The 27,860-nt window shown below is 41.5% G+C and overlaps 1 protein-coding gene across 12 annotated transcripts in view; it reads left to right on the top strand.

Annotated features, from left to right (window-relative positions):
* KIAA1210 (KIAA1210 ortholog) overlaps positions 1-27,139 on the top strand; it is a 60,273-nt gene extending 33,134 nt beyond the window's left edge. For 5 of the 12 annotated variants that reach the window (XM_075107094.1, XM_075107092.1, XM_075107096.1 and 2 more), the window contains exons 3-12: positions 2,610-2,778; positions 7,073-7,202; positions 9,735-9,893; positions 10,944-11,009; positions 14,785-14,997; positions 16,095-16,197; positions 17,299-18,891; positions 19,658-19,809; positions 20,495-20,600; positions 24,947-27,139. In XM_075107094.1, the coding sequence (XP_074963195.1) occupies positions 2,610-2,778; positions 7,073-7,202; positions 9,735-9,893; positions 10,944-11,009; positions 14,785-14,997; positions 16,095-16,197; positions 17,299-18,891; positions 19,658-19,809; positions 20,495-20,600; positions 24,947-25,119 (2,864 nt within the window). In that variant the 3' untranslated portion in view covers positions 25,120-27,139. Of the gene's footprint in view, positions 1-2,609; positions 2,779-6,488; positions 6,615-7,072; positions 7,203-9,734; positions 9,894-10,943; positions 11,010-14,784; positions 14,998-16,094; positions 16,198-17,298; positions 18,892-19,657; positions 19,810-20,494; positions 20,601-24,946 lie in introns of those variants that run through there. The other 7 variants (XM_075107101.1, XM_075107100.1, XM_075107104.1 and 4 more) reach the window with 4 other exon arrangements.
* The last annotated feature ends 721 nt before the right edge of the window (positions 27,140-27,860 follow it).

Below are 27,860 nucleotides of genomic sequence, written 5' to 3'. Positions count from 1 at the left end.
GTTTTCATCTGCATGCAGCACTAAGTGTCTAGTAGTGATTTTATCTTTTTGGCGTAATAATATGGCAAGTGCCCATCTTCTGGAACTGCAGGGAAACTTACTGTTTTGTCATTCATCTGAAACAGCTGAAGGCATGCAGCAGAGCAGAGTGCAGCTGAAGAGGAGTTCTTGCTGGAGGGGGTGTGCCCTGCACATCCGTAATAAATCAGAGGCTAGAGAAGGCACTGCAGTAACTGATGTGTCTGCATCAGAGGACTCTCTGTTGCACAGTGATACCCAAGTGTCGTCCCGGGCCAGCTGAGGTTTATTCATTGGCAGCATTTGCAAATCCTTTCCATTCTAAAGTTAGCACCACTTCTGATCTAAACTAGTATTTGGAGTAGACCCTTGGCAATGTTATCCTTGTGGTAGGACTTATGTCTGTTTCTCTTAAATGTCCTTAGCATCACTTTTTTTTTTTTTTTTTTGCCTTTGGGGTTTTTTTGTTTTTTGTTTTTTTTTAAACATTCCTCTGGCTCTCTGGAAATACCAGCATCTAATTAAGCTCATCAGTAACACTAGCACTAGAATCAAACTCGCTTTCCGTCCATACCACTATCAGCTGACCAGTGTACATGACAATGTCCTTGTTTTTCATTTAGACAGCCTTTAAGTCGCAGAGCTCTCTGCATGCAGCAAAGTCTGCCATTTTGTTCTTTGAGTCATTGGACTGTGTTAGCAGACATTGCTGAACTGATAATTTTGGGGCACTGCTTTTATGAAACTTTTTAATATTTTGTTTTCCTCATCTAAAATAAACCAACTAAACTTTGACAAGTTTCCTGGGGGAATACCATATACATTGTCTAATTGCTGATATGAACAGCAGTAATGGTAGCGAGGCATTTCTAAAAACTCTCTAAAGGATGCTCAACATGCTGTTTTATTTGAGAGGCACTATGGTCTTCTGGTTGCTGTGTGACCTGTCCTCTCTTACCAGTTCATGCTCTGGGCACAGCATGAAACTTATGGAGTCTTGTGAGAGTCTTAAAAAATCCAAAAGCCTTGGGGTCAGCTCTGTAGTCTGGGGCAGGCAATATAACCTCTATGTTTTCTATGACTATCTCATTCACTTACTGCCTGATAAACAGCAGTGGAAGATAAAAAGATATTCCACTGATAAGCCTTCCATAGAGGTGTCCACATCCCATTATTATTCAGATGAGTGGGATTCCACTGATAGTTTTGCTCTGCATGGTTTGAAAGATAATTTGGTCTCAGTAACAGCCCAAGTCACTTGAAAAGCAATGTGCACATCTTCCCTGGCTGCTACTGCTCTGTGGAGAGGTAGCCGTTTCATCAGTCTGTGCCGGACAGTGTAGCAGCATCCTTGTATGTCCTGATGTGTGGTGCTGGCACTGGTCTTGAGAGCAGGGAGGAGACAGGGTGAGTATATCTCAGTATCATTGTTTATTTCTCAAAGTGGCTACTGTCTGACGCAGCTGCGTGGTGGCACGGTTTCAGCCCAGATAAGGCCCATTGGCAGAGATCCCTACACGTACAGGGCACACGTTGAGAAAGAGCATTGCCAACTAAATCATTGCTGGGAGAAGACAATAATTGTGTTGAAATAATGCCTTGCTTATGAAGGAATCCTCCAGCTGTGGGCATTTATTATGCCAGCTGCTGTAAAGTATTATTTGAACAATGAGTTTGGCTCAGATATGCAGTGATGCTATTGCACTGCATATGTATTTAAGTCAGTCACAGGGGTCTTAGTACAATAGTTTGGCCCAAACCACTCCAAACTGACCCCTTAATATAAGGGTCAGTGGCAAAATGCAGCACTTGTGTGCTGAAAGAAAACATAAATAAGAATGTTAAAGTATCTTAGGTTATTAAAAAATGAAAGAAGTCAGTGATGTTTTGTATGGTTTATTTTGTTCTTTTTTGTTTCTTTTCATTTGGACAATGGAAAATCTTAAATCAGATTAATAGATTTCTAATTGTGTTCTCAGGACTGCTGTGTTTGGGGGTTTCATGTCATGCAGGGCAGTGTCTTAAATTAAGTTTGCTCCATTGCCCGTGGAGGAGTTGTTGATTTTATGTGGGGGCAGTGGTTTAATGTGGAAACGGGTGTTTTGGTTTTAGAGTTTATAAACTCTAAAACCCAGTTTCAATCTTTTTGCCAAATGTTGAATATCCTTCAGGTGTTGTCTCCTTACAGCACTGAGTAAAGAGAAAGCAGAACTAAACTGAGCTAAGTAAAGAACAATAAGAGTTAGACATTGATACCAGTTTTTTAATTGAAAATATATCGAGTATGATTGGCATGGTCACTGTTCAGCTGAAGGTAGATACATTATATAAGGTGTATTTTTCATTAACTGGAACCTTAGTAGGCACCACTATTGTCAGCTTAATGTCAGTGTTGCTTTATAGGCAGCAAATATAAGAACTGCAGCTTCACCTTTCACTGGACTCAGGCACTGAATTATTTACAAAGGAGCTGACTAAAGCTGAATGGGCTGCTTGAGCTTTGAGTCTTCCTCCAGAATTTAAGACATAACATTCTCCAAGCTAAGCAACACCTCCATCTTCCATAAATTTTCATTTTTCTCCTGTTGCAGGAAAGAAAAAATCCAAATTTCAGACTTTCAAGAACTTCTTTGCCAAGAAGAAAAGGAAAGAGCCTCCACCTCCCAGGGGGGAGAGTAATTTAAAACCTAGCCAGTCCAGCAGCGATGTCAGCATCTCTGTGCTCGACACTACTGCACTTCATTTACCAAAGGAGGCTGGGTAAGCTGGTGGGGAAGGAAAATAAATAAATAAAAGCGGACTGTTCACAGCAGTAGGATGAAAGCGTGAGTTGGCCCCTTAGGAGCAACCTCTGTCCAAGTTTGTGCAAAACAAGCCTTAATGCTGATGAAGGAATTCCAGCAATTTCCTCTTTCTTTGCTAGTGCTTCAAAAGTCAGCCTGCAGAGGAGGGGGAGGGCAGCCAGGGGCAGGGGTGATCCAACCTCAGTCTAAAGCTGCAGATAGCCCAGATTGTTTTGATTGGTTTTAATGCCTGAAATCTGTCTTGGAAGGTCTGATGAGCAGCAACTTTACAAAAGGATGATGATTGAGTAGTCCTAGTACAGAGAATACGTGTGAAGTTGAGTTGCTGTTTTTTAGCAAAAATGGTACCCTCCGTCATGGCTGGGGTAAAGGGAAGGAAGTATTTTTGGTGTATTATCGGTATGATATTGCTGCTTTAGCTTTCTTGCGTAGCCATTTAGGTATGGATAACAACTGAAGGCCTCCAGCTTTGTGTCAGCTACCCTTGAAGGGCTCTGCATGTGAGTGAGGTTTGCAAGTCCTTAAGGTGTGTCCAGAGCAGTTCTCAGATCCCTGATTGTTGTTAGTTCCAAAACTTGTCCTTTTTTTTTCAGTTAGTGTACCACAAGCTACTAGTTTGCACTGCTAGCAGTGCTTCACTGATAACCTTAGATCATCAAGCTACATATCACTTCCATTGCTCCTCTCTGAATCTGGGGTGGGACAACCCTCTGAAACATGGCTCTGTCCCTTGCCAGGGGTGTCATGGATTGGTATCTGGCAACCTATAATTTGGCTGTTTTCCAGCTCCCCACCCTCTTTGTACTCCCCTGTTAGCTAGTCAGCCAGGCCCCTCTTTGGATTACTCTAGGCCTTGGGCTGTGGAGCTGCAGATGCTACGTTTCTTCTGGTGGAACAGCTTATAGATGTTATTTCCTCCTGGGTGCTTGCTCCTCCTTGCCCCACCTTTCCCCACACTCTCTGTTGTGTTTATGCGACTGCATCATGGAAATGATCTGGGAATGAAACAACAATCTTGTTATTTTGTTTGTTAGCATAACAGCAACAGAATAAGTGACCACACAACCAGTCCCCTGGGGTAAGGGGAATTAAAGTGACTGAGCTAACCCAGTCCAAAAAGCTTAGGAACAGGAGCTTACCCCATCAGCCCATAGGAGAGATCTGGCTGAAAATCAGCTGTCTGCTCCAGAGACAGTGTGGGTGCAAACTCTTGCCCTTAACCAAGTACTTCAAGTGCAATTGCTGTTTACCTCAGCAATTATCCTCCAGTGAGTAAAGTTTTGCAAGATCAGAGATCAGGAAGTGAGTAAAACCCTTCTGTTTTTTCCCTTAGAGATAGGATTAGATGGACTATCCAAAAAAATTAGAGGATATGTTTGTGCTACTTGAAAACCCTATCATGTCCAGACCCTGCATGGCATAAGCACGATTTGTAAGTACCTAGGGAGACTGAACAACATAATCCTTTGGAAAACCTGATCCTGAAAGCCAGTGGAAATACAGCTTGTGAAGAGTTTATAGCAGGGCCCTAAGCTTTGCAATTTCTAGCATGCAGAATATCAAATCCAATCTTAGAACAATGCTGCTGTTTGTTTGCTCTTTAGCAGAAGCACTGGTTTTCTCTTTTTCCTTTTTTTTTCTTTTAAACCATGTAATCTTTTTAAAATTTAACTTTTTTGAATACTGACCAGAGACCAAACCCCTAGATGTGCCAGATGCTTCTTGTAACAGCCAAAGGGATGTGCTCAGATGTTAAGGGGCTGTGGGGAATCAATAAGACTGGGCATCTGTGAAGGGGAAGGGAGCATTATGTGCCACTCTATCTTCAGAGAGGCATGAGTTTTGAATAGAAATGGAAAAACCTTAATGCCAAAGTTAAAGCATGTACCATAGATGACTTGTTGTCTGTATCATCAAAAGGATAAAAGACCTTACATAGATGTCACCTTTCTTCCCCCTACCTCAAACACTGATAAAAGGAGTGAGGCTGCGGCAGTAAGAAGTGGAAGATAGCAGAGGCCCTGATGAGTTTAGGAGCAGCTTTATTGCTGGCTGTAGAGTCCTATCATTTCCTCAGTCATGGCAGCTCAAGTGTTGCTACACATGAATGAAGTGAGCATTTGTATAGGGAAATAAGTGCGGAGATACAGTGGCTAAAACATCTAGGGGTTTAGTTAACAGTGCATCTTCAGCATCAGCACCAAATATAAATACACTACCTGGAATTACACATGAATGTATATTTATTTGCACATAAGACACTCATCTGTACTAAAGCTGTAGTTAATTCTGTATTTAATCCAATACTCTTTTTGTGACTGCCAGAAGAAAATACAGTAATTCTCTTGCAAGCAATAGGATACATATGCAGAGTGAGAAAGAAACAAACAGATCTTGTACTGGCAGACTCAAGAACAAGGAAACCTAAGCTCTTATTGCTAAAACTTCCAAGTAAAGGAAGTGAGGAAATGCCCACAACCTAATGCACGTGCATTCTTTGCAGTAAATATTTTATTTATGCCAACTAATAATAATGAATATACGTTACAGTAAATAGAAGTTGCATGACACACACTGTCTGAATGCAGCAAAACTATGTCTTGCCCATATAGAGTGTCTTTCACGCTGAAAAGGACTCTAAAATTAAGCGTACAAAAAGATGGGATGAGTGAGTTCATTCACTCTAATGATGAAATAAGGCAAGTGCCTCACTTGTGTGTAGAACTGCTGTCCTCTAAACCAACACAGACATGAACTATTTCATATAATGGGAGGAAGCATGAACTGTGACCTGTGCTGTGAGAGGAAGAGCTCAGATTGTCTAAAACACAACATAAACAGAGAAAACTCTTTTGCCCTATTGTGAGACTTGGCATAACTGTATACTGATTGAGTACAACTTTGGGGCAACAGGAGGGTTAGTCAGGTAGACAAAGGAGATCTTGTCTCTGGAGATGTAAAGAAGGCAGATGCAAGAAGAAAAAAAAGTCATTTGTTTGGTATTTTTAACATGGTGTATTTACTTTATGGAAGTTCACAGTCTTTCAGGGCTTTCTTCTAAACAAACAGAGAACCTGGGGTTAGGCAAATAGCAGAGACCTCTTCTATTTGATTTTCTTGCAGAAGTGTGTTAGACTTACTGGATTTTCTTTGTCAGAGTTCTATTCCTAATCATCCCCTGTTACCAGAGTCAAACTTTCAGAGGTAACGAGCATTGCCTGCACAGCAGCTGAGCCAAGGAATCCTTGTAACTTGTGGGTTATGAGGCTGGCAGCCGACAACATGAGAGTATTCTCTGTTGTTTTCCAGTTAAGTGCTAGAATGAAATCCTGGTAGAGGCCATCCTTGTGGTGTTTTGGACAAAGTAATGTACAGACAGTGCCTGCCTATGCTGGTGGAACTTGGTGAATAAAAGATTTGGAACCTTCCCTGTTGTGCCACCCAACTGCAAAATTTGCCCTGCACAACCTAATAGCCCAATCCCAATCAACCTCAGTTGATTACAACTCAGGTAACAGCTGACCACCCAGTGAGCACAGGAGCAGAGCAGGAATATCTTGCCTGGGTACTTTAACTTGGCCATGGATAGATATGTAACTGTGGGTGTGGACACTTGTCCCATCTACATTTTTAAAATATGCTTGGGATCTGGCGATGTTCATGATACAGCTGAACAGAACTGTTTTTATTGCTAGACCTGAGAGGATTTGAATCAAGTTTGTTAATGTAGTGGAATTACATTTTCTGCCCATGTTTGCAAGAAGCGGAAAAATAATCCACAATCTTTGGCAGGTAAGACACAAACCAGGCTGCAAGGGTTGTATCCTGAATATCTTATGCTAGGCCAATTCCCACCAAAGGAGGGCAGGGAGACTTCTCTCACACCTCTCTGCACTGTAGACATCTCTCAGGGTGGCATGCATCCAGCTAAGTCTTAGCATCTGACCTAATCGCCCTGGACTCCCACTGTAGTCTACAGAGACTGGCCTGTGTGTTCAATGCAGGTGCTGAGAACATATGAAAAGAGACGTCTGCATTTGATCAGCATCCTAAAAAGTGTTTCTTCCTCCCTTCTGAGTATAAAAGGAGCTAGCAGTGACTCCTCTAGACAGCTAGCATGCAGAAATCTGAAGTTAAGTGAGATGCATCCCACCCTAGCCTCTTTACGATCCCTCTGCATTGGTGAAGTAGTGCAGGGAAGTGTTGGAGGGCTGTACCCAGTGGATTGACCACTCTTCCTTCCTTCCCAGGCCCAAAGGAAGCATGGGAAACAAAGCCTTGTCCCATGACAGTGTCTTCATTTTTGAGTCTGCACCGGGAAATGTGGCAGGTGACACGTTGTCTCAGGAAAACATACCTGGAAGAGTGAAAACTTTGCAGGTGAGAACATCTTCCCCTCATTCATGATGCTGCTTGATATTATCTGTCTCGTAGGAAGCTCTGCTTGATTCCTCTGCTGTGTGCCTTAAAGCTTTGTTGACTAAAGTGTCCAAAGCTAGATTTACTACTTTTGGATCTGTCCTGCCTCTTAGAAGTGACATCTTTTGAGCAGTCCTAGTACTTTCAGCCTTGGCCAGGTCTCATAGTGTACAAGTGACATGAATCTGGTTCATGGACTCTTGGAAACTTTCCTTAATGACCATGTCCTCTTCCAATGGGATCTCCATTTTTTACTTCATAGCTACTGCTTTTGGGTTAAGGCCATTTATTTATACTGTAGTGTGTCCCTCACACTTCTATTCGTATGTTATTCTGTTTGGCAATTCTGGCTGTGATGCTTTCACTGTACATGCTAGCACCAGCGGCTGTGTAAGTGTGTGGGATGATGGATATGTCAGGGCATGCTTAGTGACAGCTTTATTTTTATCATTAGTCTTCTCTCTGCCCACAAAGGATATGGTATTCTGCTCGGTCATTTCCTTCTTCCAAGGCACATACTGAACCCTCCTTGACAGCTCCCTTGTCAACTGTTGGTTATATTAATTGCAGTTAAATAACTGTCCAGCTCAGAGCACTGAGATAAAAGTTTAAGGTTTTTCCAGAGACTGAAAACAAACCGTTGATAAGGCAGCCAAAGGCCATTGAAATTCTTCCTTTGCTCAGTGTGAGCTTCATCTTGCAAAACACAATTGCATCACGTGTTAAGTAATACAAGATGCACAGAGGGACTTGCTCCTCTGTAAGACCGCAAAATAGGCTAAGCTTCAATTCAGGGTATTTTTTGCATAACAATAGGAGTAGCAGAAGAAATCATGTTTATATATGATAGAACTTTGTTGGGGGAAAAAAAAAACTCTTTAATGCTATCTCCGGTCCCCTGTGCCTTCTCTCCATCCATCCATCCATCCATCCATCCATCCATCCATCCATCCATCCATCCTCTTGCATGATAACGTAATACTACCAGCACTATTTTTATAGTCTTTTAAGACAGCCTTTTTCTGTGAGCTTGACTCTCATCAGAATAAAAGCCGAGCACTGATAAAAGCTTAGCAATGTAAATTAACTTCTACCAGCAGAAGACAGACTAAATTCAGAGTTTCCCCTACAACACTTTGCAGTCACATGTGATTATTTAACAAATCAAAGATGGGAAGTTGTGAAAAGAGGAAAGAGCAAAACTGTCTGTATTTTCATTCCCATGAAGTGTACTGGTATGTTGTATGTCTCATTTTGCCCATATATCGCAATCCTTATGCAGTTTGTCATCAGTCCTGCTTTTGCAGATTATATTGCTGATGCTTCTTTGATTGTTGTGGGTAAGAGGGCAAGAAAGCTGTTGGAAATGGGGGACTGGTGGATTAAAGTGTGACATTGTACTACCCTGTGTGGCTGTTAGATCTATAGGAATTACATTCCAAGTGAATCTTGCTGAATAAAATGGCAGCTATTTAGATCATTTTACAGAGATACAAATGAATGCATAGCTTGCAGGAGAGCACAGAATTAGGCCTAGAATTTCCCAATCTGGTTTAATAGACAAAGAAACAGAAAAAACAGGTCTGCATATTTATCTTGCGAAAATTCAGTTAAGACGTTTTTAGTTGAAAGACAAAGTTTCTGTTCAGACCTTGTTTCTATTCCAGCTTTGACATAGCTGACAGACTTAAGCCAAGAATTTTAGTAATGGTGTTTCCTGAGATCTGAACTTTTTTAGTTTGAGGGAACATCTGGCTGCTTGTGAGGTTGCAGACTTTGTTTTATCTTTCTAGGGTCAGGGCCTGCCAGAGCATTCTTTTGTGCAATCTTGGAAAAGAATCCCCATACTCCTTTGCAAACAAAGTAGTCCCTGGCTGCCATTATCACTTTTGCTGTAGACATGACCAGGATGTGATGTTGGGGAAAATTACCAAGCAATTCATTAGGGTGGACCAGAAATTGAATTAAATTGTCTTTGTATAAAAAGTGAGACTCAGCTACTTGTGCAGAAGAGGGTGGTGACAAGCTCTCAATATTTGGAAAGGCTTTGTGAAGGAAAGCTGACACATAAACCTGGGGCTGGGAACTGCTGACTGACAATACTTTGTGTGACTATTTGGGACATCCGGATACATGGAGTTGTTTAAAGAATACTTAAATCTTTAATTTTTAAAGTTTTACATTTAAAGGGAGTTAACCTGCAGTAAATTTTCTGGAATGGTGAAATTTCTGTCTTTGGCAACTCATTGAATAAGATTGATGTTGGTTTTAATTTTGTACCGAAGCCAGTTCTAATGATGGGTCCTTCATGAATGTCACTAAATAAAATTTTATTAATGGTAATTTTCTATAAATGGTCTGTTTCTTCAAGTATTTCTGTTAACTAAGAGCTTCTGCATGCCTAATGGAAGCAACTGGGGTAAAAGTGTCCAAAATGGTCCCTATAAATAATGCCATTGGAAGCCTACATTCTAAATTTCTTTTAAACGACAGCTTCAGTTGCAGCAGAACATCAGACTTGGATCGCCTCCTCTTGTTATAACTGGAAAGAAACTGGAAGATGCGGGTGCTGTTTCTGAAGATGATGGTTTACCTAGAAGCCCTCCTGAAATTTCAACCCTTCATGAAGTTCTGACAGATTCACCAAGCAAGGTATAATTGTTATGTCGCTTTAGTGACCACCCGTATAGAAAAGATAAAAGGAGAAGGGGAAGACCTTTTTGCTTGCTTGTGGTAAAATCTGATGATATAGATCAGTCAGAACTAGAACAAATTACCTAGGTGGATCATGGACTTGTCGCTGTGAGGGATACCTAGGAAGTGGCCTTATAAATACCCCTTTGAGTACAATTTTCTATGCTTTTATGTAGATTAGCGCAGGGGCAGTTGTGACCTATATCATTAGGCAAAGAGGAGAGAAATTCAGTTGATATGACAGCTCTCAGTGCCTTTGGGCAAGGCAGTCTTTCCTGGTAGGTCTGTAAGGCAGAAAGCATAAAAAGTGAATTATTCATGGGTGAATGTTGTATTACTGTGACTGTTCCACTTCCAGTCCAAGAACAAGCTGGGGTACTCACACTGCACAAACAAACTTCCCATGTGTTCCAGCTTCAAAGAGCTGGAGAGATTGGCAGTTTCCTGCACCTGTGAAAGGGGAAGAGTTTTTGGGTGTTTTAAAGCTAGTGAACAAAACAAAAATAATGAGGATTGCAAAAGAATCTTAAACAATTACTGGTTTTGGAATGGAATAACTCAAAACCAGGGCAATATTAGTTGAATTGACAGGAAAGTGACAACCCTGAGTCTGAGGAGAACAGGTCCTGATGGGACTCAGAGCAGGTTTGGGTTATCTTCTTTCTTAGGAATTGCCTTCTCATAGCAAATGCAGTGTTTTGGACTTCAGTGAGCATGTGAGTATTTGTAAATTTGAAGATCTTAAAACAACAAGCCAAAATAACTTCATAAAATGTATTGCCTCATGTGGTCAACCTTCATGGCATATCTCATAGCAGGATAAAGCTCCCCTACTTTATGTTTGATCCCCTGTGAACAAATGAAACCTGCTCTGTGAGGCAGGGACTCAGTGACCCTTCCTTTATCTTTCCTCTTGTGTTTTCTCATATTTAGCACTGGATATCCAGTCCCAGATAATTCAATGTGATACTTCCCTTGACTTACCCTCTTCCTTATTTTATCCCACAGTCCTCCAACCCTGTTCAACGTCATAGCTCTTTGAGTTTAGGTGGGACAGACAGTGAAGATGAACAGGTAAAAAGCTACTTTTCCTGCTAATAAACTTTCCTGAGACAGCATGTGTGGTCTGTATGGAGCCAGTACCATAATTTTTTTTTTAATCTATTCTGGGTACAATATATCCGAGCAAACAATTCATGAACAGTCCAGAGTGATGTGAATGATACTGAAAATGTACCTCTCTCATATTTTTGAATAAGAACAAAATAAATAGAGGCAGAAATCTACTGGTAAGTGGTTTGTGTGAATAGTATAGTCAGCTCTGTGACACAGTATGAATCTGAAAGTTACACAACAGAAAATTGGACAAGGCAAAGCACTTCAATTCCAATTCCATGTTCCAGGGCCCCAATAGCCAACAGCAGTAATAGCTTAATAACACCTGCCCATTAGCAGTGGCTTGTGAGCAATGCCATGCATCTCTCTTATCGTGGGAAACAATTGCAGGATCAGCCCTTTCTGATGCTAGGCATTGCACAGGAAAAGGCCTGTGTTCATTTGTAGTTTTCTTTGGATGATACATGACCAGCAGCAGCAGCAGGTTCTCCTGTCAGACCAACACGGTCTATTCCTTGACCAGCTCAGCAAAATTCACAGAGGTAATATTTTTGGAGCTGAGGGACCTTCACCTTGACTGTCCCTGCTACTTGAAGCTGAGTTGAGTTCCTGCCCATCTCACGTTTTCAAGGCAGGCCTGTAAGATTTGCTTATATTGGTTTTCTCCAGCATCAATATAATGTCTGAAAGACCAGTCAGACCACAGCAAATGGGGTCTTCAAATGCCAGTGACAAAGGCAGCCACCACTCCAACAGGGCTGATTTTGATTCATGGGATAGCCCTTGCTATTGGGAATATTTATGGGTCCAGAACAGCCATGGGCCATTTTGGCCCAGGCTTTGCAGTTCTCTGTACAGAATCCCTGGTTGAGAAGCTCATGAGAGAGAACACAGTTTAACCCTTTGTAAAACTGAGAATAGCCCACAAGTAAAGGGGAAGTAACAGGGTACCTAGAAGATTCCTTACTGGTAAATGCGGCCTTTAGCAGCCAGGGCAATATCTTGTGGGTCAAACAGTTAGTGCCGACCCCACTGCTGAGGAAGCTTTCCCATTCATTTCCTCTTTGGCCAGCCTTCTCAGAGGGAGAGAGCAAACTGCCCAAGATCAGCTCAACTTTTCTGTCCATGGTTGAGATCAGACACTCTCCTGCCTGGTCGTTCATAGATCTTTTGCTTTAGGGATAGAAAGATAAAGCTATGTCTCCCCCTTGTAGTAGACTACTAATCACACAACTCTGGAGGCCCAAGTGATCTAGGTAACTTGGGTTGTCATTATTTTAATAACTTCTTGTATGTATTTTATCATTACTTTAATGTATATTTTATTAACTCATCTCCCATTTTGTATTTTGACTGAAATGCTCCATTTTGTAAGCCTGCATACTGTTTTGTCCTAATAACGCAAAAGCCCTTTTCTATCCAGTTCTGAAGTCTTTGAGCTCTTTCAGTCTTACAACCTCATCTGCTCTGAGAAAGACAGGCAGGGACAGGAGAATTTTTTTTCTTTCTTTTATATTGCACAGAATTCCCCATTTAAAGGCTCTTCCTTTTTCTCCCCAACTCACTAGGAATCTGGCTGTCTTTACAGTATCATGTATGTTCCTTTACCCAAATATTTTTCTTAGTCAGTAGTTTGGCTTAGCAGAAATCTTGCCAATATGTTGATCTAAAATAAAAAACCTTGTCCTAAATAATAATTTTTTTCAGTAGTTTTTGAAACTATTTATGTAATACCAGGATGTGAGCTAGCAGAACACAAGTAGTTAAACTGAATAATCTCATTTCTAAGATGAGGAAAATTGTGAAAAGCACCAAGAAATATACACCAGTTATTCCATTTAACAATATTGTATATTTAGTAAAGGAAAAAGAGGATTTGATCCTGAGCTATATGAAGTTACACACAGTATAGTGGTTTACATTTTACTATTGTATTCATCTTGCTGCAGATGACAGTTACTTAATATCTTTGCCTTGTGCTGCTTCACCGGCTTTTCCAAGAGTTTCATGCTGCTGTCACTTCTGTGTGAAACCCTGACGTGTCACCCATGTAACTTCTCAGTGACCTCCACATTTATAAATACTCACTTTCTGACTAATCTAAAGCTGAATGTGAAGCTATCACTCAAAGCGAGCAGCAAGTGACTTCACAGAGACGTTAACCACCATTACCCTGCCTTTGCCAGATAGCCTTTATGGAAATCTAACTTCCTTGTTGGCATCTTCAACCTGGACTGATTAAAAGCAAAACAGTGTCTCAGCTTGTGGGGCTGAGGCCAGTGCTTTGGCACAAACACTCTTTCGGAAATGGGCCTTCTAACCGCAGTATTCCCTTGTGCAGGATCCTGTAACTGCAATAACTAACAAACACCAAATTTATCTTACACTTAAACTTGGTGTGGAAATCCTGTGTCCACTCCACTGTCTTTGAGAGAAGATACTAACTGGCAGTCAGTGCTCAGAGAAAAAAATATCCTGAATCCTCAGTGGAGTAAGGAATTTGCCATTTATGTACAGCAGTAGCTCAGATACTAGCTTCAGGTGTTTTTATATTAAATAAGCACAACTGTAATTTTGTAATTGAAAGGCAGAAGAATTTGTATGTAGAAATGAGTAACAACGTTACTGTTTTTGCAAGTGATCCTTACAGGTTTATCATTGATCTTGTAGAATTACAACAATCATTTGCTTATTTACTAGCAGTGTTCTTTCTCTCTTTCACAATGTGTAAATTTCTCATGAGAAGAGTTTGTATCTGTCATAGTACATGCTGTTGCGGTTTATTTCAGATCTAGGAACTAAAAAAATTCAATGGAGAATAAGGAAATTTATTTTAGCCACCTTAAACACAAAGCAATGTACCTAGACAAGATCAGATGGGACGATGCTTTCATTATCATTAAATCTCATCAGCAAAAGTGTTTTAATTCCTGTGTTATATCCTAAGCTTAAACAAAACTAAAACCTGAGTGCCAAGCACAGTTAAATGGCTGTGTTTTACCTAGCTTTATGGCCGAAGCTAAAATAGCAGGTATGTTATACTGAATGGAGTTTGTTTGACATGTCTGTGAGATTTTGCAGTGTTCCAGAAAGTCTGCTCTACATTTCAAAACAGTAACAAAACCAGCTGAACTGTGTGTTGAGGGGTTTTTCTACAAACACTTCTGTGAACCCTTTGGTTTTTTTGATAGCATCCTGCGATCAAAAGGTTACTGCTGTTTCATTCTCCAGAGCAGCGTTGCTGTCTGGGAGATAGTTCCAGGATACTTGTTGGAGAGAAGCATTTGATTTTTCTGGGAGAGTGGATATTAAAAGAGCAAAGTGGCTATGGTAACTTTCTTAGAAATAGAGATAACAAGGAACAAGTATCCATGCTACTTTTGTGACTTTTTAATAACATATTCCTTCAATGAGTCACACTATTGGGATGAAGAGGCAACTGTAAAAACTGCACCAGTGTCTCCTGCTGGTGCATATATATATTGCAAATGATTTTTCAGATAAGAACTGGGAAAGCAGCAGCTGAGGCTCTTACTGTGGGAGAGACAGAGACAGGTATTTCTCACTTCCGTGTAGTATACACCTGAACACAGAACTGAGTAACCTCTATGCAGAGGTGACATTAGCTGTGCATTTTAAGTGAGGATTTATGTCCAAAAATACAGCCATTTCAGGCTTCTGAAATGGAAAGAGCTAGCAAATGAATTGTGTCAGAGATGTTTGTGTTTTACAGGTACCTTCTGGAGCTTCCTCCAGGCCCATCAGTCCTTCATCCTCTGCCGCTCAGGGGCCTCCCGGCTCACGAGGCAGCAGCTTCCTTCCCGTTGACTTCACCATCCCTGCCAGTCCCCTCGGCTGCCTGGACACCTCAGCAGCCAGGCACAGGATTGCCATAAACCCGCGGAAACAGAAAGGCTTTACCAACAAGAGTCAGCAAACTCCCCAGGTAAGTGTTTTCTGGAAAAGAATCACTGCGCAGAAGGAAATGGATGTGAATTTTTTTTTCCCCCATATTTTTTTCTTTCCTATCCACGTTCCTTTACTTTTTTTTTCTTCCACTGGAAGAAGGGAAACCACCTATTTTCCACCAACTAACCCAACAAAAAATACCCAGAAAACTTCAATATCATGGGAGCTGAAGAAAAGTGCAAATTTAGTTTTTCATTGTTTAGCCAAAAAGGTTGTGGGTTACACATAATTTGTAAAAACATTCCTTTTGTTTGAAAAACTAGTTTTCAGTTTTAAAGAAGCCTGAGTCTATTTCTATGATTTCAGATTAGCTTTAACTTAATTCTTTGTATGTCAAAGGAAAGACTGAAGGACTTTGGGAAGGAATATGGCTCTGCACGTGGGAAATTAGGAGGAGATGTTTCTCATCCTGGATTCTAGGAAACACATTGTGAAGATGAAGTTCACCAGACAGAAAAGGCTGTTGAGCTGGAGTGTGACAGAAATAAGGAGTAATGCTTCTGTACTGCATGTTTCCCTCTCCGTCAGAGAATCATGCATGAAAATCTGTCCTGGAGTTAGAAGTGCCCTGCCCTGAGAAGGCGGGATGAGGGGAAGGCAGCAAGAAATTCAGGATGAGTGTAATGCAGAATGAGGTTTTCTTGGAAACTTGGGCCCTACAGCATCTTGGCTGGATATTCTTTGTGCTGCAGCTGGTACAACTACAGTGCTGAAGGAGAAAAGCTAATTGTGGAGTGTCAATCAGAGATAACAGAAGTGAGGATAATGTCTCTGGCTTTGTCTGTTTTATGCTCCCAGGTAGCTTGGATGATGTTTTAGAAATATACTCATTCACTCAGAATATGTCAATCCCAGAATGTTTCAGATTTAACAGAGATCAGTGGGCTGCCTTTGGTATTTTAAACATGAATGATTTCTAGGTTCTTAATTGGAATAATACATTACCCACAGTGTTGGTAAATTACAGGATGGGGGGGTTGTGTCTATGTTTTGAGTATTCATAAACGTGTGTGTGTATAAAATACAATTTTGTACATTATTCTTTAATTAAAAGGTCTTATTGCACCTCATTAGGTGGAACAGCTGGAAAATGAAGCGTCTCTTCCTGCAGCTCCAGAAAAGAAGGGAAATTCAACAGAATTAATTGAGAGTGGCCAGCATAAAAGTGATTGGGAAGGTAATGCAGACTTATGTATTGCTACTTTGGGTGCTTGAATTCTTCTACATAAGGCTGACAGGACCTATCTGAATTGTAAGTCCTCTCAAACTAGGCATCTTTTGGTTATATATCATAAAACCAATCCTGGCTGCTGAAGTGTTATGATGCAAAAAGTCATGTACTCCACTCAACACAGTGGTGCTGAAATGGTGAACTTTGAGGGCAGCATTAAAAAATTACAGGAGGTGAAAGTACCATGTTCAGAAGTACTTGTGCTACACAGTTGGCTAGATCTCACTGACTGGGGATCTGAGTTCCGTGAAACTCAGAAAAACCTTAACCTCAGTATTGTATCCATGATGTGTGTAAAGTGACTTTAATTGGCTTGTGTTTACTAGATCTTCCTTTGCCACCTCCCCCCTTATAGTTTGAATAACAGCTAATGGCCAGTAGTAACACAATTGTAATTGTAAATCGTAAAAACAAATGAAATTTCTCCAAAACAGCACCAAAGACTCTTCTCTTTAGCACTGTGTTACAAATGCACTGGCTGATGGTAATGCTATAGTGTAGAGGGAATGCTGGCACTTTGTCATCAGGGCAAACTCAGGACCTGATGCTGTTGCACTTCAGAGTTACTGCATGTGCAGACACGTCTAAGCTATCCAGATGTTCAGCACCCTGCTGGAGCTGTAGGAAGCAGAGCTACCTGATGCTGAGATGTTCTGCTTAAATACAGAAAATCCTCCAGATCGTTCTAGACGGTCTTTCTAGGCATACACATGAAGAAATGTCTAGGGAAATCTGGCTAGTAGTCTTACAACCAGGGATATGCACTCAAAAGAAATAAACAGCAACTTATTTGTTACACCTTAAGCAGACAACAACAACTTTCAGTCATTCCCGGGATTAGGTATGCTCAAACTAAAAACTTTACTAGTCTCCCCACTTGGACAGCCCATTTCTAAATATGCTTTAGCAGCCTTATTTATCAGACAATGGTGGCCAGACATGGGGAACTTATGCTAAATGACCACACTATCTGGAATGAATTACGGATACAGATGGTGCTTCAGTTGTAACCTTTAAGTGCACGCTTTTCTCCTATGTTTAATATAGGATTATCAGCCCAGGTGGGACATTGTGCGAAGGGTTCTAAGGAGATGCCCATTGTAAAAAGTCCCATTGACGCTGCCTGTGACTCTCATGATTCCACACTTGTGGCAGAAGATTGTTGTGCTTTGTTGCAAGAGGACGCATGTCTTCCAGACGTGGACCGTCACTATAAAGCAGCTGCACCCCTTCTGACACCTGAGCCTTCTCCAGTGAACCTGGAGGAACACCACAGTGCAGAAGCGTCATACTGTTCAGATGAGCCTGCCGATGAATTGAAATTACATCAGCAAAATACCTATACTGAAATACCTGGACTTCCAAACTTGCAGCAAATTGAAGGAGAAGCTGTTGTGTTTCCAGACATACTAGCAGCTGACTTGTTTAGTAGTGGTGTGAAAACAGAAGGCATAGATATATTGGGAAATGTTGCACAAAGGTCCTCAGTAAATTCTGTGGACCAAAACATCAAAGACCAGGAAAAGGGGGATCCACTGTTTATTGGCAATGTAGAAGCCTGCTTGGGTACTACTGAGAATCATTCCAACCACACTGTCTCAGATACTGCACCAAGCACTTCACAGGTTGCAGTAGTTGATTCAGAGTCTTCTCCTGACATCAAGGCAGTGGCTGTTTTGAAGCCTGCAAACAGTTCAGTAACAAGAAATGACAAAGAAACTTGCGAAATAATGGAATTTCAGTTGTCCAAAGGCAATGCAGAAAAAAAAATAGACACTGCCGCATCTGTCTTGGAAGCAGGTTGCATGCTACCTCCCAGTAAATCGGAAGTATCTTTTAAAGCAGAAGCTGTTTCTGCTTCAAAGGCTAACCAAGGCAGTCAACAGGCCAACACATCATACATTTCTGAAAAACTTTCCATTGGATGTCTTGCCTCTTCAAGTTTGGCTGGCTTGAAGAGTAATATCTCTTCTGATGATGACAGTAAGGAGTACCAGATAAGCAGTACAACTTCTCACAGAAAAACAGGGGGAGACAGTCGATCTTCAGGTGAAAATGTAAAAAGTCCACTGAAGACTGCTTCTGCTAAACCAGTCAGATTTACCATCGCACCAGCATGGCAAAGATCTCTCTCGGGGGGTTCAAATTCAAAGGAAGATTCCTATACCAGAAGTTCCCCAACGTCCCCTATAAGACCAGAGTTGTTTGAAGGAGTGACAAAAGAACACACAAGTTTTGATGCAGTCATCCAGAAATCAGCAAAAACCAGCTCAGACAGATTTGATCGAGACTGTAAGGACAGTGATTTACATTTGAATTCCTCTGTGGAGCTGGCTGACCATGAAGCACAAAATGTTGAAAACCCATTTGGGGTCAGACTGAGGAGAACATCTTCTTTACTAAAATACCAGAATGAAAGCCGTGCTGAGTCTCCAAAGCTGATCCCCTCATCTGTTCCCACTGCTTCTTCTGCTTCAGTCAAGGAGGATCAGAAATTGGTGGGCACTGGGAAGCAACCTCCAGGCCTTCCTGGCAGCACAAAATCATTTGTTAAAAAAACAGATCTCCTAGAAGACAAAAATCCTCCTAAGACAGTATCAGAAGAAGTGGCAAAGAAGCAAAATGGTAATAAACTTTCAGGTATTTATGCTGTATTTTTATCCAAACATTGCAGAAAACAGTGGTCATATAAGAACCGTGGCAGAGTGGCAAACAAATGATAAACATCCTCTTGACAAGGACCAAATTCAGCCTTGAGTTCGTCAGCGCTGTAATTTAATTGGCTTGATGATTTGGCCAGTCAAGAGAATTCTTGGCTTATCTTAATGAGGGGTGTGTTCCAGCAAGAATAACAACAGAGTAATAGCTTAGGGGCCTCTCAAACATTTTGTTATGGCGTACTTGTGCATGTAGTTGGAGTTTAAACACAGCTTTTTAAAACTTGCTGCTGTTTTGTGGTTAATTTTCCAGACTGCAGCCACTCAAACCTTAAGTAGGAGTTGCATTAAGTGTGATTATTTTTTCTACTATTTTCCACAATCACTTCATTTAAAATATTTAAAAAGTGAAAAGGCAGTCTGTATTTTACTGCCTACATGAAAAAATAATGGTTATCATACTCATTTAATCTGCAGTGTAAGGATGTTGTTTCAAAGGCAAAATCCGGTTCACAGTGATCTCAGTGGGCGTTCTGCCATTGACTTAAATGGAAGCAGAGTCAGGTCAAAAACTCCAGAATAAACAGAGAAACAGCTATTGCCAAGGACAAAATCATCAGGGAAGGTAATTTTATCTCTGCAGTGTTCAAAGGGTGTTACAGATGCTGAAGGATTTAAAACACAAAACACTAGCTTTAGCCTGACTTGACCTAAATCCCTTCTTTACTTCAAAAATGCTTCTTTTGTAGAAAAAGTCTCCTCTCAACATTTGGAAACTGCTTCCTCTGAACCAGCTTGGGTGTCCATGGCAAAACTAAAACAAAAGGGTTTCCAGGACCACCCTCTTGCCAAAGAACATAAAACTGAAGACAAAGCTTTGACCAAAGTCGATCAAGAGGAGGTAGAGTACCAAGTAATGTTGCATGGGTGTGAATCCTGCACCAGATTGCCTGGGTACTTTTGCAAACTGTTCAATATCATCTTCATGGGAGGCACATTGTGAGCACTATTCAAAGAGAGAGTTTCAGGGCTGGCCTCTAAAATGTATTGAGACAGACAACTGATGCAAGTGAGCAAACGTGCATGACTATACTGTCACAGTGGTCAGTTTGAGAGCTGGATCCTCCTATATGTTCCTTTACACTACTCAAACCTGAACTTTTTCTGAGCTTTCCTGTTGCCCAGAATGTATTTATGTAGCCCAAGAGCTGCTGTGAGTTGCACTAGCTTCCTCACTGTTAGCGACCTACAGGCTGCATTCACTGCTCTGCTCTGGAGGCTGCGTACTGAAAGTCTGGCTTTTCCACTGACTCTTGTACAAGCTTCTTGTGCAGTGTGGGCAAGGTCTTCAATTCCCCATCCGTAAGAGAGAGAGGATAATTTGCCTGGATGTGAAGTAACCCTGTATTCGTAGCAGCTGTGTTCCTTGCCTTCTCCCTCCCTCCCACAGGATGTCCCCAATCATCCTTGTCTGGCTTTTGTTACATTTCCACAGTCAAGTTTAGGGATGTTGCCGCGGCGAGCTTTATGAGTGCCAGTGGCTAGCAGGTTTCTTAGTTATATTCTTTTCTTCTCTCCTTTTGTAGCAAGGGATCTGTGCTAGTGAGAACATACTGAAGAAGAATAAGCCTTCCTGCTTGAGCCCTCAGGACAAGAAAATGCAAATGAAGACCAGTGTGTCTGCTGCAGCGGGTATTCTTTTTCTTTACATCTTTATATTGTGGCTACAGTTTACACCAGTAAGTGGTGTGGGTGGCAGGTAATGGGGGGAGATAGCTACCTTTTTGATAATCAGCACACTTTATATAAGGCCTCTTCAGACTGTAGTTTTCCTATAAGTCAGCGTATTGGCTTGCTCACTCTGCAGAGAAAGCAAGTGAGGAGCTTTTATCTCCACTGCCAGTTCATGGCATGGCATATAAACAGTGTGATGATTTATTACTGGCAAAGGTCAGTACTAAAGAACAGCAGCTGAAGTTGGAGAGTGTCCAGAAGAGAGCAGCAAAAAAGGTCAGGTCTTCTAGACCTCCAGTCAGCCAGGAAATACTGATGGGAGTGGAGTTGTTTAGTCTAGAGAAGACAACTTCATTTGCTGCAGAGGACAAGACTGGTCTTTGTGCCCTGTATGAGCTTCAAATGCACCAGGGGAGGTTTAGCTTAGACATTAAGAAATACTTTCTAACAAGAGTGGCGAAGTGTGGAATAGCATAGGTTGCTTACAGAGTATGTGCAGTTGCCATTGCTAGATGTGTTTAATAGACAAACACTTATCAAGAATAACTTAGGTAAAGTCAGTTCCACCCTCAGGTGAACACAGAGGCCTGATGGCCCCTCTCCTGCCCTGTTAGCTGTGATTCTCTATAAGAAAGATGCAGGGGAAGAGTGTGACTCAGACATCGTGACTCACATACCTCTTCCAAGGCTACTGCTGGGCTGCAGCTTATCCTTCCCTGCTTACTCAGTGTGATGCTAAACCTCAGAGACATGCTCCAGCTAGATATAGATAAGCCAGTTCTTCAGCTGTAAAAGCATATTGTGCTAGCTGAAAGCTATTGATTTCAGATACTGCCTAGGAAGATAAGAGACACTCCACTGTGTCAGAGCAGTGGCTTTTCCATTCCAGGGTCCTGTTGCTGACACTGTCTGTAAGAGAGCCGTCTAGAGAGAGTGCGTGCACCCAGCCACTTTCCCCTTTTAATCTACCAGCATCCAGAATTGTTGTATTAGAGTTATTAGGGGGTAGCTCTGTGCCTGCTCCCTATAGTAGATGTTTATAGAGCTGTTATCCGGTTTTTAATCTACAGGTCCTACAAAATAAGCTTTCTCCCTTACTACAGGTAGCTGACCAGCTGAGGATGTGCACCAACACAGAGGCTCTGATGTCAGTTGCCAGTTTGTGTGTGTGTGGTTAAAATACAATAGTTTCTAAAAAGGATTCTGTTACAGGCCAGCTTTGTCTTATGGTTTGAGTTGCAAAGTGAGAGACAAAATGTAAACAGGCCAAGATTTTTGCTCAGATTAGAAGGCCTTCCTTTGAAGGGCTTGCACAAATGGACTGGATTTGTGTGTGTTGAATCATCTGAACCTTGGAAGCCTAGCAGCCCTCATTCAAAATTCAGAACTCTACAAAGCACTCTGCTACTCGTTTACTAGAATTTACACCACTTGTGGTCCTTGCAGCAGAACAACAAGTTTTTCTGCATCACCTCTTCCCAAGAATTGGCCTAGTTTCCTGACATCCAATGACTGTTTCCTCCGCTCCAGGGAGAGTGCAGGCATATTCTAGTCTTCCACTCCCTGAATACCACAAAGAGCTCTGATGTTTAAGGAGAACACTAATTCCCTACTGCTCAGAAAACCATGCCCTATTGTTTAGGAGATGTTCAGTACTGTGAGAAAATCAGTAGGAAAATGGGAATACCAAATGTAAACTCTCCTCTGATATGGTTCCCGTTAGCACAGCCAGCTATTGGTCTAGTTGAAGGTGCTGATGGTGGAAAGGATGTAGATTTAATATCCATAGGAGTTATTAATTTGGATCATGCTTTTTGGCTTGTTAACTGTTAGCAGTCTTCTTGATGGATGGTTGAGGTTTTCTGTGCAATGCATACATCCTGCACACAACAGCAGGAGCCAGGACAGCTCAAGGTCAGCTAATTTTCGAAGAGAATTCCAAGAAACCAGATCCTTACTTTACTGAGTGTGATTGTTTTGTTACTGCTGCATGGCAGCCCATGTCATAACCAAGGAAAGATTACTTAGAATCATAGAATCCTTTAGGTTGGAAAAGGCCTTTAAGATCATTGAGTCCAACTGTAAACCTAACACTGCAAAGTCCACCACTAAACCATGCCCCTAAGCACCACATCTACATGGCTTTTCAATACCTCCAGGGATGGTGACTCAACCACCTCTCTGGGCAGCCTGTTCCAATGCCTGACAACCCTTCTGGTGAAGAAATTTTTCCTAATATCCAATCTAAACCTCCCCTGGTGCAAATAGAGGCTATTCCCTCTCATCCTATCACTATTAACTTGGGAGAAGAGGCTGACCCCCACCTCGCTACAACCTCCTCTCAGGTAGTTGTAGAGAGTGATAAGGTCTCCCCTCAGCCCCCTCTTCTCTGGCCTAAACACCCCCAGCTCCCTCAGCTGCTCCTCATCAGACTTGCTCCCCAGACCCTTCCCCAGCTTTGCTGCCCTTCTCTGGACACGCTCCAGCCCTCAATGACCTTCTTGTCCTGAGGGGCCCAAAACTAAACCCAGTATTCAAGGTGTGGCCTCACCAGTGCCGAGCACAGGGAAGCGATCACTTCTCTACTCCTGCCGGCCACACTATTCGTGAGACAAGCCAGGATGCTGTTGGCCTTCTTGGCCACCTGGGCACGCTGCTGGCTCGTGTTCAGCCAGCTGTCGACCCACACTTAGCTTGCCTCTTCTCTCTCCCACTTCACCCTAAGCATGGTAAGGTTTGTCCCAAAGCCAGTCTTCCCTCAAATAGTCATGAGCCACCGTTTTTGGGTTTTGTTTTACCATGTGCTGTTGAGAGCATGCAAAGGGCTTTAGACTTGCGTTTACTTATTACAAAGAAGGAAGTCTCCCAAAGTGAGAAAATTCATTTACAAAATCAAAATTTCAGTAGCAATTAAATTCCTACATCACCTTAGATACTTCTGAAAAATTTACAGTGTATGTAGAGCTGCAGCCTGTTTTTAATGGATAGTATACTTCCTCCAGTATTCCTAAGTGTAGCTTGCCTCCTGCAAGAAATAACAATGAGCCAGGATTTTTAAAAGACCAGAGACTTCCTAAGTGGAGATAGGGAACTTCTTTGGCTTTGCTCAGGAGTGTGACTGATGGAGCTAAAGGACACTTTCCATTGATTTCAGTGCGAGCAAGATCAAGCTTCTTTTACTTAACATTGCTCACATCCCCAAGTGGCCTCTGTTCTTGTGCTGGAGCACAGCAGCCTCATCATGCCTGCCACATGCCACACACAGACTAATCAAATATGAGGAAGTCTGAAGTTTCTCAGTTTGACATACACACAGAAATTAAGTATGGCCTGGGTTGAAATGGGTGGAGAGAGCACACAATGTTGAGGGACTTGTGAAACATGTCTCAAGAAATGAGAGCTACATCTGTTCAGAGCTGAATTCTGTGAAGGCCCATTCCAGGGTGCCAGTCTGAAGACACTAATCTTGAAAATTTTCAAACAAGGTGGATAGAGGAGGCCTTTTCTAAATAATAACTCAAAGCCCTACAAGGAGTGTTATCATCTATATTCTTCCACCCTTTGTGAAGATGACAGGCTTGTGTTAGGCTGCATGAAAAGGAACACCTAGCCCTACCAGAATCCCACCTTCTTGGCTCACAAGTCCAAGAACATAAAGCACTGGTTTGATCCCTACCTAATATTTAATAATATTGCTGAAAAAAAAGTCTTTAAGACTTCTGAGTGTTGAAAAACATACACCAGTTGCTTTTAACCCCACAGCAAGCCTGGGGTGATCCTTGCCCTGCAGATATTATGTTTCCATTTTCCTGCATACTGAGGAGTCTTATTCCTAGATTTTCTTGCATATACAGAGCAGAATAAGCCTGTGGAACTTCTTGCTGTGCACTGTCGTGGAAATTCAGAGTTTGAAAAGGTTAAGAAATGAGTTAGCCAAGAATATGAATGATAGAAATAACTGGGGCTATAGTCTGCACCTGCTTGAAGAATTTTGAAGAACTTCTTCGTTTATCAGGGCTTAGACACTGGCTGTTGGGACTGAGGAGAAGATTCCTTTATGGTCAGATTATTCACTAACAGCTTAGTATCAGTTTTCCATTGCAATAGCTAGTCTTCCCCAGTGTTGTAGCTGGACCAGGCAGTGCTAGCTACCCAGTTTTAACAATTCCTCTGACTCACTTTTGAGTCACAAACATTCTGGGCTGTAAAACAATTGCTTTAGGGAGAAGGAAATATTATTGGCAGAAAGTGAGTTTTTAACTCTCTAGCCTTCTGATGAGTGATGGATATCTTGTTGTTGGCAGGTAAAGTTGGACCTATTGCTCAGGAAGCATCTGTGATTCCTGCTGTTGAAAAGGAAGCAAGACACTCCTCTAACCTGCCAATGACACCATGCAGCCCTGCTGAACCACCGTGGCTATCCCTGGCCAAGAAGAAAGCCAAAGCATGGAGTGAAATGCCCCAGATTGTACAATAGCAAATGACATGAGCATCTTTCTTTGTATTGCCAATAGCTGTGTTAGCTCCATTTAATCACTTCTTTACTGTGATGATTTTTTTGAGAAATAAGAGCCTTAAAACTTTTGATTGGACCGTTGTATGTAAATACATGATGAAGAAATGCCATCGCAGGCTTAATTTTAAGTATTAGGAAGCCGAGCATTTCCTACTACCAAATACTAGGAAAACTTGATAAATTTGTTATATCCTTACACATTTGACAGCAATGTTCGAAGAAGACATGCTTCAGGCTTTTGAAACATTTCCCTTACAAAATATGGTTTTAAAGTTTCTGCAGACTGTACAGTATTTTGTGCAATGTGACTTTGGCTAAGAAATTAGTGTATGCTCTAAAATAGATATAAAGCTGGGCACTGACACATCATGACTCATGGGCATTGATGTCATCACACTTCTTTCTCTAATGCTTTGGGATGGGCAGTCTGACTTTGCTTCTGATTGTTAATGGGTCTGTTCTGTGATAGCTATAGGATCTGAACAGCATTGTGAGTTGGAGTAATTCTGGCTTTTGGTGGTTTGAGGTCACAATGCTGTGGGTCTTGTGCTTTGCTCATTGATGACTGCTGGAATGGCCCAGAGCCACTTCTATTCTCTCCCATGCACTAGAAAACCACCACACTCTAGCATATACTCTGCTTTTGGTTACACCTTTGGAAATCTGGGATAATTTGGGCATTCTAAAAACAAAAGTCCTTTAATTATGGCAAATAGTGATTTAGTTTTTGTGAGATCTGTCAGCCAGTTGTCTCTCTTAAAGAGTGTGTTGGTGATGGGAACTATTTGCCACGTAGAAAGTGGCATCTTGTTTTCAACAAATGCCACTCCATTCTCCATGTATGTAGTCAGGTGTATCTAATACTAGTGATAAAAGGGGTGTCTTCTTTCCTCCTTGCCTCATCAGTCTTTAACCAGTAACTCAACATCAGTCTAATAATGTGCAGCTGAGAAAGGATTATTCTCTCAGGGCCTGGCCTTGCGGTCACTTAAGTTGACGGAAATTTTGCTGTTGACTTTGAAGGGAGCAGACATTTGAAAAAGAAGCTTTGTAAAATGATGTTAGTGGCTTAAGTGGCAGTGGCACTTAGTGGTCCTTTTCAGTTTTTGCAGCATTGCACATTTTTGTAGATTTTGTTTACAGCTGTACTTGGCCAATGGACAGTTTTTAGCTAGAAAGGTGGTAGGTCTTTTTAAGGAAAATATTATCTATTGATAGGATTAACTGCAAAACAAAAAATTTGGATTCAGATCAGCTCAAGCAAGATTTAATCTTCCAGCCTTGGCCTGAATTTAATATGTAGCTCTTGCAGTTTGAACACAGTATTGATTAGGAGCTGCACTGTGATTTTATTTTAATTTTTTTTAATATGGGTGAAAAGTGAAAACTTACTCACCTGAGTAGCCTCACTGAAGCTATAGATACTGTTTATTTTGTACTAATGCTGGAAAGAGTAAGAGTTTCACATTGGCTTGGTAATCCATGCCTGTTTTACTACTTGTTTTTCTCCATTTTAGGAAGCATATCTTCTCTTACAAAGAACTGAAATGTTTGTATTTCTCCAAAATGTTTGAGTGTAATGTAAATGAACATACTCAGCTTTGATTCCTGAAGTTTTGTACAGCTGCCATCCCATCACAAGTTTACTGACCCCATGTAAAATTTCTATATTCAGCAAACTCTCTTCTCTTTTTATTAGTGTGGATTGTGATCCTTCACCCAAAGTACTGCAAATGATACTATAATCTCTCCTTCCCTGTGTTTGCTTTTGATCTTAATATTGTTTCTGTCTTTTATGTTTGGTATGTATATATGTTTTTGTAATCCTTGTCTTGAAGGAACCCCTTTTGTATTTCGTTCCCGTATTTGGTTTACAATTAAATGCTGTTGCCAGTGATGATGACAGAATTGCTGGGAAAAGAATACTGATAGATGGCCTTCATTCATTTTGGAAAAAATAAAAAGAGGTCTTTGTGGTCAATATAGACTCTATATGTGGATATACTGCATAGATCTTGTTTTAAGGTGATTTTGCATGGCCTAGGACTGATCAACACAGCTGGTCAGACTAATGAACTTTTCTAAATCTAGTTATTTAAAAGTGTAAAACATCACCAGAGAGCTGACGGTTCTGGAGTTATTGCTCCTTCAGTACAGGGTTGGCTTGAAGGCTGGCACTTGTGGTTGCAGGAAGCCTTGTAAATACTCATTTGAATGTGTTTTGTTATCGCCAGTCAGCTGCTGTAAGATATTTTGGGGTCACTTTAGAAAAGAAGAAAAACACGAGACTTGTGTATGAGGAGAGGTTGAGGGAACTGGGGGTGTTTAGCCCAGAGAAGAGGGGGCTGAGGGGAGACCTTATCACTCTCTACAACTACCTGAGAGGAGGTTGTAGCGAGGTGGGGGTCAGCCTCTTCTCCCAAGTTAATAGTGATAGGATGAGAGGGAATAGCCTCTATTTGCACCAGGGGAGGTTTAGATTGGATATTAGGAAAAATTTCTTCACCAGAAGGGTTGTCAGGCATTGGAACAGGCTGCCCAGAGAGGTGGTTGAGTCACCATCCCTGGAGGTATTGAAAAGCCATGTAGATGTGGTGCTTAGGGGCATGGTTTAGTGGTGGACTTTGCAGTGTTAGGTTTACAGTTGGACTCAATGATCTTAAAGGCCTTTTCCAACCTTAATGATTCTATGTTACATTTGA

Source organism: Phalacrocorax aristotelis, chromosome 11, assembly GCF_949628215.1.
Source record: "Phalacrocorax aristotelis chromosome 11, bGulAri2.1, whole genome shotgun sequence".
Taxonomy (NCBI): domain Eukaryota; kingdom Metazoa; phylum Chordata; class Aves; order Suliformes; family Phalacrocoracidae; genus Phalacrocorax; species Phalacrocorax aristotelis.
This window is presented reverse-complemented; position numbering and strand designations above follow the sequence as displayed.